Source organism: Nematolebias whitei, chromosome 15 (genome assembly GCF_014905685.2).
Source record: "Nematolebias whitei isolate Nwh7 chromosome 15, NemWhi1, whole genome shotgun sequence".
Taxonomy (NCBI): Eukaryota; Metazoa; Chordata; class Actinopteri; order Cyprinodontiformes; family Rivulidae; genus Nematolebias; species Nematolebias whitei.
Window position 1 is genome coordinate 40,455,578 of NC_056512.1, and position 12,245 is coordinate 40,467,822.

At 39.0% G+C, this 12,245-nt stretch overlaps 1 protein-coding gene across 3 annotated transcripts; it reads left to right on the plus strand.

Moving 5' to 3' along the window:
- Positions 1–2,361: 2,361 nt before the first annotated feature.
- On the plus strand, positions 2,362–11,310 carry eif3d (eukaryotic translation initiation factor 3, subunit D). Of its 3 annotated transcripts, none has more exons than XM_037688690.1 (16): positions 2,362–2,467; positions 3,236–3,361; positions 3,446–3,491; positions 3,648–3,784; positions 3,870–3,955; positions 4,068–4,140; positions 4,635–4,756; positions 4,828–4,960; positions 5,046–5,193; positions 5,932–6,062; positions 6,139–6,224; positions 6,310–6,439; positions 7,499–7,641; positions 7,753–7,945; positions 8,020–8,113; positions 11,194–11,310. In XM_037688690.1, the coding sequence occupies exons 2-16, from the start codon at positions 3,239–3,241 to the stop codon at positions 11,205–11,207; spliced, it is 1,659 nt and encodes a 552-aa protein (XP_037544618.1). In that variant the 5' UTR covers positions 2,362–2,467; positions 3,236–3,238; the 3' UTR covers positions 11,208–11,310. The 3 variants fall into 3 exon arrangements, with proteins under 3 accessions (XP_037544618.1, XP_037544619.1, XP_037544617.1); XM_037688691.1 differs by having other exon boundaries at positions 2,362–2,451; positions 3,233–3,361; XM_037688689.1 differs by having other exon boundaries at positions 2,362–2,451.
- Positions 11,311–12,245: the final 935 nt, after the last annotated feature.

Sequence of the window (12,245 nt, forward strand, 5' to 3'; positions counted from 1 at the left end):
TGTTCACAGACTGCTTTAACACCGGAATTTCTCAGCCTTGAGATCAATAAATTTCATCCATCCATGCATCCAAAGGAAAAAATAAGCCACATTATCAGATAAATCAATAAGACAACAGTTAAACCAAGTGAAATTCGTCTTTTGCAGACCGTTATTCTCTGTATAAAACATCTATGAATCAGTTTGGTTTTCAAATCCTACAGCCTGGACTGAATTGCTGTGATTGCAAAATTTAACTCGGCTTCAAACTTCAGCTATTTTCACACTTTCCATCTGTTTTGCATTTGAGTTGGACTAAAAGAGCGTTAAAAACTCTTTAGTCTGCAGAGACGGTCTCTCACAGTCACGTCCATGTTCAGATACACGCTAAAGATTTCTGATCACACACTGAGCTGACCATCTGCTGTCAGAGCGACTGCAGAGACCCCCAAAGGACGTCAGAGGACGTGTTTGTCATGACTCACAGCTCAGCAGCCGGGAGCTGATGCAACACGGAGAGCAAGAAAATGGTCCATTTTAACCAGGATGCTAACTATTTTTCATATTCTGACTTTTCATTTTAGTGAAACATGAATACATGAGCACAGGGGGGAAGTCAGCTGTTCAAAGATGTCAGCAGCATCATGATTTCATCAGAGTGAGTCCTGAGCAGGAGGAGCGTGGCCTCTGGAGAACTCACTTTAAAACCTTTCAACTGCATCTCACACAGACACGTGTTTTTCTTTATTTGAATCAGGCTTCCTGACCTTTGGGCTGCGTGAGGAACATCATAATTGGCTTCGCTTAGAAAAGCAACTCTGATTTAGATTTCTAAAGCTCTTTCAACAGAGCTGTGTGTGAAAAAAGTGGTGCTTTTCATATTTGTTGAACAATCATTCATTTCCAGACAGAGATGAAACTTGTGTGTGTGTTTTATAACCGCTGTGGAAAATGAGCTGAAGATTTTTTTTGTTTAGTTTTACTACAATTTTTTTTTATGTACTATTATACTAATATCTCAAATCTGCCTGTAAGAAGATAGATTATAACAAGAATGAAAAGAAGTCGTTCAGCAATATTTGCTTCAATAACTAGTGGAAGGGCATTAATATCTATATTGTATTATGAGACAAGAAATGTCTAGAAAAGGAGATAACCACAAATTAAAATCAGATGTACTTAAAGTGTACAATTGATGACACCAAAGAACTAAAAACGCAAAGAAAACAACCTAACACAGTTTAACTACTATTTTTATACCATAACTACATCTCTAAAATAAAGTTAGTTTCCTAGAAATGCTAAGTAAGGTAAAATTAACTATCAGCAGCTCAAAGTGAGGTATCTGAAAACCTTTGTTGTTCCAGTGCTGTTGCTTTGACCTGTGTGTGGTTAACCTTAGAGAAATAATTATTTATCAAAGTTTGAATGTTATTCATTAAAATATACAGCATTTGAATTCATCACAACTGAACTACTGTTAAAAAACAGGAATATTGTTTAATCTCAAGCAGCATCACCTAACAATGAATTGGCATGGAAAAGTTAAAAGACAACTTAAAACAAAAATATCCAGTTGGTCTACACATTAAAGAACTTATCTCTTTCAAGTCTTAAATTTTATAACCCTGATGTTTGAAATAATAACAGGAAATAAAATGTCCCAAAAAAATCAGCTTTGTTTATGTGAATCTTTTTTATAACGCTGCAATGAACGTTATTTCACAACCAAAACCTGTATAACCGGACCACTTTTACAAAGTACACAATGTTATTATTATTTTTATTTTTTTTATGTTCTGTCTTGAAAGTGGAAATCGGAAATGTATGTGCCATTAAATTAAATTTGGTAGAAAACGTCATTATTGGTATTTTCGACCACGTAATCTTTTACACTATAATTTTGACTTATCAAAACAATAAAGCAATATTTTTATATGTAATAGTTACTAATGTTGCCGTGGGTATCAATCTGTAATAATAATAATTAAAAAAGTTACAATACCTGCTAATTGCTTTAATCAAAAACACCTGCTGTTGTATCAACACATAAAAGTCGTTTAAAGAAATAAAATGTTTTATACTGCCATCTAGTGGTCATAAAGTAGTATTACTAAAGTCAGGATTGTTCTCTTTGAAATAAAAATGTTTCCGGTAATTTCTTTCAAAATAAAAGTTAATTGGCGTGGGTGGGGGAGGGGTCATAAACTGTAATAAAAGCTTTGCAGAATATTTAAGAATAAAATAATTGATAAGTAAACAAATTACTTTTATTTTAAAGGTACATAATTCTAAATAATAATTATTGTGAATAATTTGGAACGTTACGTCAGTTTCGTTAGCGATACGTAGACGGAACTTCCTGCTTTCCGCATTTCGTCACTTCCTCTCACACCGGCCCTTGGTCCGGTTTTGCATCGTTGTTAGAACCGTCTGGATTTAAAGATTCAGCTGAAGGTTGCATCGTTTACAGTAAGCTTACAGCAAAGTATGTACAGTTGTGTGAAAAATGGTCGCATTTCTTAGTGTTATGAGGGACGTTTTAGAGAAACTTCTGAAGGATTTTGAAGCTTTCCGGCTAGTTAGCTTAGCTTCTGTAGCGGGCCACCTGGCAGGATGACCCGCCTCAGCCGAGGCCACCGTCAGACAAAATACTAAAAAAAAGACATGAAAACTTGTCTGTTTTGTTTTCCCAGTCAAATTAAAAATTAATGAACATTGTTTTTTCTGAAAACTGACGTAGACGCAAGTTTTCAAATGCTTTTAGTCTTAAATCCTGTGAAAGTAAGAAGTAGATAAAATCAAGACGAGTTCTGAGACTCCAAACTGAAAAAAAAAAAAACATGGACTGTGAAGTACCAATTTAAACAATCTGTATGAGTTGTATACTTTTTCCCAATTTATTATTAAATTGCAGTTTTTGTTGACTAACAAGGCAAACCCACTTTAAACTGACCACTTAAAATAATGCAACCTACCTCTTATGCTAATTGTTTTATTGACTATCAATAATTAAAAGTAACACTTAAATGTTTGCGATTGTACCATAATGTAATGTAGGGTTCAATGATGATTAGCCCACTGCGCAATCTGAGCAATGCATTATTGTTTTAGTGCGTTGCTGAAGAGATCAGTGCTGCTGTAACCTGAGACCCTTGTATAAAAGATAAACAGCCAGAACTGCTGCACTATGCTTCAACTTATTTGGGGAAAAAAGAACATTAATGTTTCCTTCCTTTTTCTACTTTTACTGTAGGTCATGGCAAAGTTTCACGCCCCTGTAATCCAGGACAACCCGTCTGGATGGGGTCCGTGTGCAGTTCCAGAGAAGTTTAAAGATATGCCCTACCAGCCTTTTAGCAAGGGAGACCGTCTGGGAAAGGTTTGTTCTCACTTAAGTTCGCCAATAAAATCACCTAGTTTTATTTTATTTTTTCCTCCCTAACATGTGTTTTTGGTCCATCAGGTTGCTGACTGGACCGGAGCAACTTACCAAGACAAGAGATACACAAGTGAGTGAGACAGATGTCTGAAATGTAGCTCCTTGGTGAACTTATTTAGGCTCAGGTTGTTTGGATTTACCTTACCTAAAATATGTTATCAAAATAAATGTAACTCAAAAGGTGCACTGCACAGCATTTATATCTCTGTCCTGTTTTTGTTTTCAGATAAGTATTCCTCTCAGTTTGGAGGTGGTAGTCAGTATGCCTACTTTCACGAGGAGGATGAGACGAGCTTTCAGCTGGTGGACACTGCCAAGACCCAGAAAACTGCCTACCAGAGGAACAGGATGAGGTTTGCTCAGGTAGAGCAGATTGTCAAAGAGTTTAATTTAGGCATGAGTATCGTAGCTTTTATCATCAATAACAGGATGGGGTTTGTTTCCACAGAGGAACCTAAGGAGAGACAAGGACCGTAGGAACTTGACTCAGTTCAACTTGCAGACGCTTCCAAAGAGCGCCAAGCAGAAGGAGAGGTGAGATTCTCAATCTGAGTCTAACAAAGAATCCCAGCTGGAAATAATATCTGCACTTTTTAATCCGTAAAGGTTTGGATTTAATCCACCAGTAAGCATTTTGTCTTTTCAGGGATCGCATGCGTCTGCAGAAGAAGTTCCAGAAGCAGTTTGGTGTCCGTCAGAAATGGGACCAGAAGTCTCAGGTATTTCTCACCTGAGAAATTAGAGCTGCATTCTGTGATATTATAATTTGCAAATCAAACAAGACTGAACAGTAAAAATCAATTAAAGCTATTAATAAAGTATTTTTAGTGTTAGTTTAATAAAATAATCGTGATAACTTCATTTAAATTCAAACTTTTCAAAGGTGGGTAAACCCAGCTGAATACATGTAAATATTTTAAATGCTTAAACTGTGGTAACACTACAGGTTACATGTTTATATTTTTATTTATTTGTAAATATTAAAAACTTATAGGAGCAGAAGCTTTCACTGCAGTTTAAACATTAAAGTCAGCTTTTTCTCTGGTTTACATAAAACAGATTAAGCACTGGCAGAGAACTACAAAGTTTATGTACCATTTATGACCACTAGATGGTGCTGCATCCCACACATCCATTTTACTCCCTTCAAACTTTTGTATTCTGGTAATAGTTTGTTTGAGAATTCTTTCTTATTGACTTGATGCACCTCCAGGCCCAGCTGAAGCCCAGAGACTCCTCTGTGGAGGTTAGGAGTGATTGGGAGGTGAAGGAGGAGATGGACTTCCCCAGGCTGATGAAGATGAGATATATGGAGGTTGCTGACCCTGTTGACATGTAGGTGAAGCTGAATGCGTTATTAGAGGAAAATATGAACAATAGTAAAGATTCTTTCTTCGTTCTTGCAGCGAGTGTTGTGGTGCTTTGGAGTACTACGATAAAGCTTTTGATCGGATCACCACCCGCAACGAAAAGCAGCTGAAAAGCATCAAGAGGATCTTCCATACTGTTACCACCACTGATGACCCTGTCATCCGAAAGGTAGAGTCCTGTACAAAGTGGGCTCCTTTAGTGTTTCAGGGGTTGGGGCCAAAGGTTAAATTTTTTTTTGTTGTTTTTTCTCCAGCTGGCGAAGACGCAGGGTAACGTGTTTGCCACTGATGCCATCCTTGCCACGCTGATGTGCTGCACGCGCTCGGTCAACTCCTGGGACATCATTGTGCAGAGAGTCGGCAACAAGCTGTTTTTTGACAAGAGGGACAGCTCTGACTTTGGTGAGGCATTAGAAACTGCTTTTACAAACACATTTGACACCAACAGGCTGTTCAGACCTGTCAGCAGTCAGTTTAGCTGCAAGTGGTCAGCTCTGAGTGTGCCTTCATGCCTGACTGCTTTATATGCACCCCGAACTGTCAGTCCCCCCTCATGGTAATGCACAGGGCTGTCAGATCAGTGTGACAACAGAACCACTGACATGTAAAATTTACAGTACATTCAGACATCTGAATTGTATTATTGTTGACACTGATAAAGCTCGTCCATTTGTGTTGCATGTATGTTAAATTATCTTGTAATACGCTTAATTATGTACCTCTGCGTTAAAGCAACGAAAAGATTTTAACAATAAAACTTCATGGTGCGTTGTCTAATTATAAGGCAACATAAAGCTGCTCAAGACAGTTCTGTGTTTGGCACAACATAAATCTTGCTGTGACTACAACAGAGTCAATTACAATCAGAACAAATATTAAATTAAAGAAATAATCCATGTATGCAACACCCTGTAATCCTCTGCAGTAAATTATAGTCGCCTTTACATATAAACCTCATGACATCCAGGTAAAATATCAGCCGCCTGTGTGGGGTTACATCAGTGCATAAGGAGGTCCCATGAGTTGCTTTATCCCAAATGTAAACAGATAAAGGAGCATGTTGAGACATGTTGCATTTTTAAATCAGAAATTAGTCTGTATTTTTTCACCAATTGAACTAAATCTAATTGTTCCGGTTAGATTTGCTAACTGTGAGTGAGACGGCCAACGAGCCTCCGCAGGATGAGGGCAACTCCTTCAACTCTCCTCGTAACCTGGCGATGGAGGCAACGTACATCAACCACAACTTCAGCCAGCAGTGTTTACGAATGGTGAGATCCAATCCCATGTCTACTCCGTTCTGATTAGTGTTTCCTTTATTTAGTATTTGTATATTATTGTATTCAGTGTGGAGAGAGATACAAGTTCCCCAATCACAACCCTTTTGTGGAAGAAGACATGGACAAGAGCGAGGTGGCATCTGTAGCTTACAGGTCGGCTCTGTGTTCTGGCTCTGTTTCTTCACCAGCGTTCTGTTGTCACTGAATATAAAAACTGATAAACTGTCTTTGGGTTCAGGTACCGTCACTGGAAGCTGGGAGACGACATCGACCTGATCGTCCGCTGTGAGCACGATGGAGTGATGACCGGAGCTAACGGAGAAGTGTCCTTCATCAACGTCAAGACCCTCAACGAGTGGGACTCGAGGGTAAGAGGGCACAAGACAAAGAGTGGTTTTGATCTCCAGAAAGATGATTAGCAACCGTCCTGAAGATAAAAGGTTGTAAAATGAACTTGAAATGTTGTCAAATGTTGTTTCAGTTTACATATCGTCAGTTTGGATACACGTTGTTGAACTTCCACTAAAATAGCTACAGAAACTCCTTAGAGTTATTGGTTTGAGCTGCACCGCTTGAATCACAGTTGTCTCTTATTCACACTGTAAGATTATTAATCAGGTAGTCAGTGATGTTCTTTGACCTCTCCAAGCTGTGTTTGGAAAAAAGTCTTCACACCTCAACAGTTTTCACCTCTGCTGTGGTTCCACTCTATTTAATCAGAATTCAGTCAAATCTACTTTTAAAATTTTAATGATTTCCAGACTTTAGATTTGATGGTGCAGTTGAAATTGTGTTTACCGGATATCCGAGTTGTCTTTGCCGTGAATGTTGATTTAGCATTCACAATGTTTTCTCGTTTGTGCTTTATATGTTGTTTGGACTCTTAGTATTTTAAATATTTAACTTTATTTTGCAAATATTTTCCCCATAGAAACATATTGAGCCCTTTTCAATTGTTTTAAAAACATTGTTCAATTTAAATTCTGCTTCAGCAAAGTTGTTCTAGTTTAGGCTGTATACGCTACTTTTTGCTAGCATTTTGCTACTTTAAGCTAGCATTTTGCTACTTTTAGCTAGTTTTTGCTGCTTTTAGCTAACATTTTGCTGCTTTTAGCTAGCATTTTGCTACTTTTAGCTAGCTTTTGCTGCTTTTAGCTAACATTTTACTGCTTTGAGCTAGCATTTTGCTACTTTGAGCTAGCATTTTGCTACTTTTAGCTAGTTTTGCTGCTTTAAACTAACATTTTACTGCTTTGAGCTAGCATTTTGCTACTTTTGGGCTTATTAACTCAGTCATTAAGTGTTCAATCTGCATTTTCACAGGAAATGCTCTTTCTCCACTTTGATTTATTTTCACAGCGGTCAACCTGATTATGGAGTTTCTAAAATATAATCTGTGTTTTTGTTTTGTGCTCTTTCATCATTAGTATTGTAACGGAGTGGACTGGCGTCAGAAGCTGGACTCTCAGAGAGGAGCTGTTTTGGCCACTGAGCTGAAGAACAACAGCTACAAACTGGCTCGTTGGACCTGCTGCGCCATGTTGGCTGGATCCGAGTACCTCAAGCTGGGGTAAGTACCACCACCCAACAGTTACCGTTTGAAAGGTACCAGGGATGGATCAGAACTTTTGTGATTAATGAGCAACAATTCTGAGCAGACTGTGGGTTGTGTGTTCCTCAGGTACGTGTCTCGGTACCACGTGAAGGACTCTTCTCGCCACGTCATCCTGGGAACCCAGCAGTTCAAACCCAACGAGTTTGCCAGCCAGATAAATCTGAGCATGGAGAACGCGTGGGGAATCCTCCGCTGTGTGATCGATATCTGCCGCAAGCTGGACGAGGGCAAGTACCTGATCCTGAAGGACCCCAACAAGGTGAGTCACCGCAGGAACCACAGGTTCAGCTGTTGGAGCCGATGGGCTGATGTACTCCCATTTCCTTTAAACAGCAAGTAATTCGAGTGTACAGCCTGCCTGAAGGGACCTTCAGCTCTGATGAAGAGGAGGAGGAAGAGGACGAGGAAGAGGATGAGGAAGAAGAAGGTACATCATTTTGTCTTTTTGTTAAACCTTTAGGTTTTTTCATAGTTTTTTTTGTATGTACTGTTTGGTTCTACTGGTTAGCACATCGTAGATACAGTGAGGAAAATAAGTATTTGAACACCCTGCGACTTTGCAAGTTCCCCCACTTAGAAATCATGGAGGGGTCTGAATTTTTTATCTTAGGTGCATGTCCACTGTGAGAGACATAATCTAAAAGAAAAATCCGGAAATCACAATGTATGATTTTTTAAATAATTTATTTGTGTGTTACTGCTGAAAATAAGTATTTGAACACCTGTGAACATCAATGTTAATATTTGGTACAGTATCTTTGTTTGCAGTTACAGAGGTCAAAGGTTTCCTGTAGTGTTTCAGCAGGTTTGCACACACTGCAGCAGAGATTTTGGGCCATTCCTCCACACACATCTTCTCTAGATCAGCCAGGTTTCTGGGCTGTCACTGAGAAACAGAGTTTGAGCTCCCTCCAAATATTTTCTATAGGGTTTAGGTCTGGAGACTGGCTAGGCCACTCCAGAACCTTGATATGCTTCTTATGGAGCCACTCCTTGGTTCTCCTGGCTGTGTGCTTTGGGTCATTGTCATGTTGGAAGACCCAGCCATGACTCATCTTCAATGTTCTAACTGAGGGAAGGAGGTTGTTCCCCAAAATCTCTCACTACATGGCCCCGGTCATCCTCTCCTTAATACAGTGCAGTCATCCTGTCTCTTGTGCAGAAAAACACCCCCAAAGCATGATGCTTCCACCCCCATGCTTCACAGTAGGGATGGTGTTTTTGGGAATGTACTCATCATTCTTCGTCCTCCAAATACGGCGAGTGGAATTAAGACCAAAAAGTTCTATTTTGGTCTCATCGGACCACAGAACTTTCTCCCATGACTCCTCTGGATCATCCAAATGGTCATGGTCAAACTTAAGACGGGCCTGGACGTGTGCTGATTTAAGCAGGGGAACCTTCCGTGCCATGCGTGATTTTAAACTATGACGTCTTAGTGTATTACCCACAGTAACCATGGAAACAGTGGTGCCAGCTCTCTTCAGGTCATTGACCAGCTCCTCCCATGTAGTTCTGGGCTGATTCCTCACCTTTCTTAGGATCATTGATACGCCACGAGGTGAGATCTTGCATGGAGCCCCAGTCCGAGGGAGATTGACAGTCATGTTTAGCTTCTTCCATTTTCTAATAGTTGCTCCAACAGTTGATCTTTTTTCACCAAGCTGCTTGGCAGTTGCCTCGTAGCCCTTTTCAGCCTTGTGGAGGTCTACAATTTTGTCTCTTGTGTCTTTGGACAGCTGATATAAAAATATGTTTTATAAGGTGTGAAGTTGCCCTTATGCCAATTCAAACATATATATTTTGTGTGTGTTACTTATTCAGAATTAAATGTCTAAAATTGCCATAAAAGCAAGGGTGGAATGATATAGAAATTATTATTTTAATGCTTTTATGCCAATCTAGACCTATATTACACTTATTTAAACACACTTATACAACGTGTTATTCACATATTAGGGATTGTACTTTGTTTAACATGTCACAGAGACAAAGGGGGGAATGATTTATGTTGCCTTTGTTAATATTTGGGACATTCTTTGATGGTTTGCAGAGGGATGGAGGAGTGCGTATTTCCTCTTAGGAAGTTTAAGGAGTATTTCTAACTTCAGGGTCTTGGCCCGCCTTGAGGTCACCGTGCTCCTTATTTGTAATAAATCACCAGCTCTTCATCCGTTGTTCTGGAAACCATCAAACTTGTTTTTGAATGCTCTCACGCGATCCGGTCAGGGAAATGGTATAAAGGAAGTGTGACAGGCAACTTAATTTTTAGAAGTCTTGCTCTGGACCAGCGCGGGTGCCAGGCAGTGTGATTGAGTTCCTGTCATTGGATCGAAAGGCTTCCCGATCATTTTGTCACGGTGAGGGATACTCATATCAATTTGTGTGTTAAGAGTGTACATGACTCTTTTGCTTGGCTGTTATTTCTTGTGGCAGATTAATAAATGACAAATATTATTCTAGCAAGTTACAGTCTGTGTGTGTGTCATTTTTTCCTTCGTCTGAATAATATGTGCCGATCGTTCACGAACCTTTGATAAAGAATTTCATAATACAACAGCTCTTTGGTCTTAGCCATGTTAGTAGTTGGAGTCTTACTGATTGTGTGGGGTGGACCGGTGTCTTTATGCAGCTACCAACCTCAAACAGGTGCTTCTAATTTAGAATAATAAGTGGAGTGGAGGTGGACATTATAGAGGAGGACTAACAGGTCTTTGAGGGCCAGAACTGTTGCTGATTGGCAGGTGTTCAAATACTTATTTTCAGCAGTAACACACAAATTAATTATTTAAAAAAATCATACATTGTGATTTCCGGATTTTTCTTTTAGATTATGTCTCTCACAGTGGACATGCACCTAAGATAAAAAATTCAGACCCCTCCATGATTTCTAAGTGGGAGAACTTGCAAAGTCGCAGGGTGTTCAAATACTTATTTTCCTCACTGTACAGCTTTCAAGTTCAAAGTGGAAAACATGCAGCTTAACTGATATATATATATATATATATATATATATATATATATATATATTGCCATCAGAAGTCACATGAGTAGTTCAGTTTGTTAGCTTGTTAGCTGATGGCATTTATTTTTAGTAGCAAACAGCAGAACTCGAAGCCTTTCTTCAAATTTGTGATTAGAAAACTGAGTCCAGAGAGAAATGTAGTTTCTTAAACTGCTAACAACTTTATTCAACATAAATCCATTCTCTGTTCAGTGGGTATAAGTGGTTATGAATAAATGATAAACTTTAACGATGAAGTGGTTATTTTAATCCGATTTAAAACACATTTTATATTTGCCAGTAAAAATATTGCATTTTGGTTCCTAAATTGCCTCAAATGTTTTAAATGAGTAGATTTTTAGGGCTTTGTTTAAACACGTACCTTTGAACTGAACATTTGAATACAATTAGATCAAATCTGTTTCTTTTGCAGGGATTATACATATTTATTGAAAATCACCGTATTGTTCTGTTTGACTGATTTCTTGTCCTTGTCTTTTTAGATGAAGAGAACTGAAGTGTGGAATTGGCTTCAGTGACCAAATCAGTCTTCATCATACAGATAAAAACAAGTTAAATCCTTTTGACCATCAATAAAGACGACACATTGGACAAAAATTTCTACTTGTTGTTTATTCTGTACTGAAATAGAAAATAGTTTTTGGATTTTTTCTTTTGGGTCATAAAAACAGTTAAGAATTAATTTACTGAAGATATATTGTTACAGATCTGAGCGCTCATTGTAGGAGCTGCTGTGGCTTCTCTGCTCAACTCATGAGTGAAGTGATTTCGACTCAGTCTGATTTATTATGAACCCAACTTATTTATCCCACGTTGCAAACAGGAGTTGCAGAAATGCTACATATACACATTAGGTTGCTGTAACTATTATTGTGACAAAAGCTCACTCTTCTTTATGGGCTTAAAGTTAGATTGTTCTACAAACCTAAATTACAACGTCACTGGTTTGTTTGAAAAATAAAAACTAAATCAACCGGAAAAGGGTGGATCATTCTCTTCAGATCGAGGGTGAGGTTCTGCCTCAACTGGAAGAGTTAAATTATTTCTGGGTTTTGTTCACGAGCGAGGGAATAATGGAGTGTGAGATTGACAGATTGGTACAGCATCTGCAGTATTGCGGGCTTTGTACTGGTCCTTTGTGGTGAAGAGAGAGCTGAGCTGTAAGGCAAAGCTCTCCATTTACCGGTCAGTCTATGTTCCTCCCCTCACCTATGGTAAGGATGCCCCCTGGACACCTCCCTAGGGAGGTGCTTTGGGCATGTCCGACTGGGAGGAGACGCCGGGGAAGACCCAGGAAACACTGGAGAGGCTACATCTCTCGGTTAGCCTGGGAACGCCATGGGGTCCTTCAAGAAGAGGTGGTTGAGGAAAGAGATCTCTGGGCTTCACTGCTCAAGCTGCTGCCCCCACGACCCGACTGGAATAAGCGGAAGATGATGGATGGATAAAAACTAAATCTTTACTGCTTTTTGGTTTCACTAAGAAGGAAACCTTCGTATCTGAAGGCTTTCAAATTAGCAAAAAGTTTTTATTT